The sequence below is a fragment of the Myotis davidii genome, unplaced genomic scaffold (genome assembly GCF_000327345.1).
Source record: "Myotis davidii unplaced genomic scaffold, ASM32734v1 scaffold520, whole genome shotgun sequence".
Lineage (NCBI taxonomy): Eukaryota > Metazoa > Chordata > Mammalia > Chiroptera > Vespertilionidae > Myotis > Myotis davidii.
In genome coordinates this window covers 102,727-105,756 of record NW_006292908.1, presented here as the reverse complement: position 1 = coordinate 105,756, position 3,030 = coordinate 102,727, and the positions used below count along the sequence as shown (strand labels likewise).

At 45.9% G+C, this 3,030-nt stretch overlaps 1 protein-coding gene and 1 long non-coding RNA gene across 2 annotated transcripts in view; both read left to right on the top strand.

Annotated features, from left to right (window-relative positions):
- The window catches only part of DSC3 (desmocollin 3), a 39,723-nt gene that overhangs the window by 23,912 nt on the left and 12,781 nt on the right, over positions 1 to 3,030 (top strand). Inside the window, exons 9-10 of the mRNA XM_015565690.1 lie at positions 1,814 to 2,070; positions 2,179 to 2,321. Of these exons, the coding sequence (XP_015421176.1) occupies positions 1,814 to 2,070; positions 2,179 to 2,321 (400 nt within the window). The remainder of the gene's footprint in view (positions 1 to 1,813; positions 2,071 to 2,178; positions 2,322 to 3,030) is intronic.
- On the top strand, positions 323 to 1,374 carry LOC107183506. The gene is made up of 2 exons (XR_001514296.1): positions 323 to 546; positions 1,092 to 1,374. It is a non-coding gene; the product is annotated as an uncharacterized LOC107183506 (long non-coding RNA).

Sequence of the window (3,030 nt, the reverse complement as noted above, 5' to 3'; positions counted from 1 at the left end):
GGGAGAGAGAGATGGAAACATCAATGATGAGAGAGAATCATTGATCGGCCGCCTCCTGCACGCCCCACACTGGAGATCAAGCCCGCAACCCAAGCATGTGCCCTTGACTGTAATCGAACTCGGGTACCTTCAGTCCGCAGGCCGACGCTCTATCCATTGAGCCAAGCCAGCCAGGGCTAGGATTTCTTATTTATCATTTATTTTAATAACCAGGAGTTGATTTAAAAACCATATATCCTATTTAGTTTCTATTTGATTCTATTCTTAAGAAACTATAAAAGACTTGACAAATTACACTAAACCTCTTGCCCTTCTTCCTAGACGGCAAATCGTGCACTGGAACACTTGCCGTGAGCATCGAAGATGTGAATGATAATGCGCCAGAAATACGCCAAGACTATGTGACAATTTGCAAACCGAAGATGGGGTACGCTGACATTTCAGCTTTTGACGCCGATGAGCCTATCCACGGCGCTCCATTTTACTTCAGCCTGGCAAACCCGTCTCCAGAGGTCAACAAAATATGGACCCTCTCCAAAGTTAATGGTACTCACTCAAAAACTCACTTATCTGCCCTGAAACAACTGAGGATGGGTGTACTTGGTTACTCACAGGAAACATGTACCATTGATTCTTATTAACAGATTTTAAAAGCCTAACAACCTTGTACAAATATTGTAGGGGGCCTATGTTATATATTGTACACAAAATGAGAGAAATAGTAATTTTCAAGGTGGCAAAATTTACTTTGACAAAGAAGACAAAATTGCTGTGTTAAAATATCGGGCAGCTTATCACTCAAGTGTTGTTGCTGTTTTTAAGCAACTCCAGGGAGGGGAAGAGGGATGGACGGTGGGCAGTTTGAATGTGGTTGGAAGTGAGGAGTCTGGGGTCAGGGCCAGGCACTTGGCGGTAGTTTGGAAGGGGATGGGTGGGATATGGACAGAGGCCTGGTGCTGGAGCCTCTGACAGGGTCTGTGACTGGATTCTGAGGAGTGTGGCCTGTACTTCAGCCATGACTCACTGCTTCTTTGTTGCTATGTCATGTTCTCTCATGTAATTGGACTTTTCTGTATGCTGTTCTGTCATAGAGCACCTACTATCTCCCAGGCACTATTGCTGACCCTGGGGTGTGTATAGAGATTAGCAAGGAAGACATGATTCCGCACGTCTAAGAAGTCTTTCTGGGAGTAGAAGCAGGGACACTGCTACCTTTGTTATAGTGCCTTTCATGTGGTACTGTCATCGTTTACATTTCTCCTCCAACGTATACACGAGTTTCTCAAGACATTGCAGTCTATTTTTGTATTTCCAGTACCTGGCCCAGTGCTTAGTAGACTCTAACCGCTTAATAAATGTTTGTTGAATCACTAATTCATTAATATATAGGCATGAAAGGAGGAAAGTCCTGGGGCAGTAAGGAAATCAGTGTTGTTGGCGTTTAGAAAGTTTTAGTTGGAATGCTGGGAGAACGGGCGGGAGGAAGGAAAGCAGGGCCATACAATACGGCCATTTTTTTTTTTTTGCATTATCTCCAGGTTCAGAATAATATTTTTAGTGAGAATGAAGCATGTAAGTATTTAAAGAATTGCTTTTTCATAACTCTGTAAGCCCCTGCAGGAACTTTGGGACCCCTCTGGCTAAAGGCCTACTGAATAATTCCTCCCTCTTTAGCAAAAGGTAAAAGTCAATATTGACTAACCTGGACCCTGGAGAACGGGCGACACTGTTTGTGTTGACACAAGTTCCCATGCTGCTTGAAATACCAGATGTGTTGTACACTCAGCCTGAGTACCTGTGTTTCTTTTTAAAGCCACTGGATTATGAAGAAAACCACAAAGTGGTCCTGGAAATTGGGGTGAGCAACGAAGCCCCTTTTACTAGAGACCTGGCGCTGAGGACACCCACCAACAGAGCTGTGGTCACGGTCCACGTGAGGAACCAGGACGAAGGGCCTGAATGCAAGCCTGCTGCCCAGTATGTGCGGATTAAGGAGAACTTGGCCGTGGGGTCCAGGATGGATGGCTACAAGGCCTATGACCCCGAAACCAAGAGTAGCAGCGGGATAAGGTACACGGACATCTATACCCACGCACTGACATGCAGTTGAAGCCATTGAGACAGTCACTTACTTTAATACATTTTAGACTGCGATTTTAATACATTTTTTATTAACAGGTACAAAAAGTTGCACGATCCTAATGGGTGGATCGCCATTGATGAAATTTCGGGGTCCATCCAAACTTCCAAAATTCTGGACAGGGAGGCCGCCACCCCCAGGAACGACTTTTACAACGTCACAGTCCTGGCAATAGACCAAGGTAGACAAAAACGCCTTCATCTGGTATTTACTGAAAGAGCTGGAGGATGATGCGACTTTTCTCATGCAGAATTATTCCGGTTATAAGTAGGCTGAGTTCTTGGAAATGCCTTTAAAGACTTTGTTCCTGCTTCTCTTAGCCACGTCACAAGGTGGAGGCACTTGGAGCAGGAGCCGTGTTGTGTACCACCCTGCCCCCAGCATGGCGGGCCTTAAAGGCTGACAGACCATGTTAGGGGACAAAGGTGCGACTGAGGTCTAGGCCTGGTGAAGGGGTCTCCCCAGGCTCTCCTAGAACTCTTCACGCCACTTTAACTGTGCGTTTTTTAAATTTGTCTTCACTGTTGGAAGTATTACAGATGTCCCGCTGTTTTCCCCATTGACCCCTTCCTCCCTAATTCAATCCCTTCCCGAGGCCTCCCCCCCACTATTGTCTGTGTCCATGAACTGTGCATATGTGCATCTAAGCTCTTCGGTTAATCTCCTCCCCAACCCCCTTCCCGCTGAGAATCCGCAGTCTGTGGCAAGCTTCCCTGTCTCTGGATCTATCTTGTTCCTCAGTTTACCGTGTTCATTAGATTCCACACATGCACTGGGTCATGTGATGCTTGTCTTTCTCTGACTGGCTATTTCAGTTAGCGTGCTACCCTCCAGGTCCCTCCATGCTGTCTCAAAGGGTAAGAGATCCTTCTTTTTTTTTTTTTAACGCT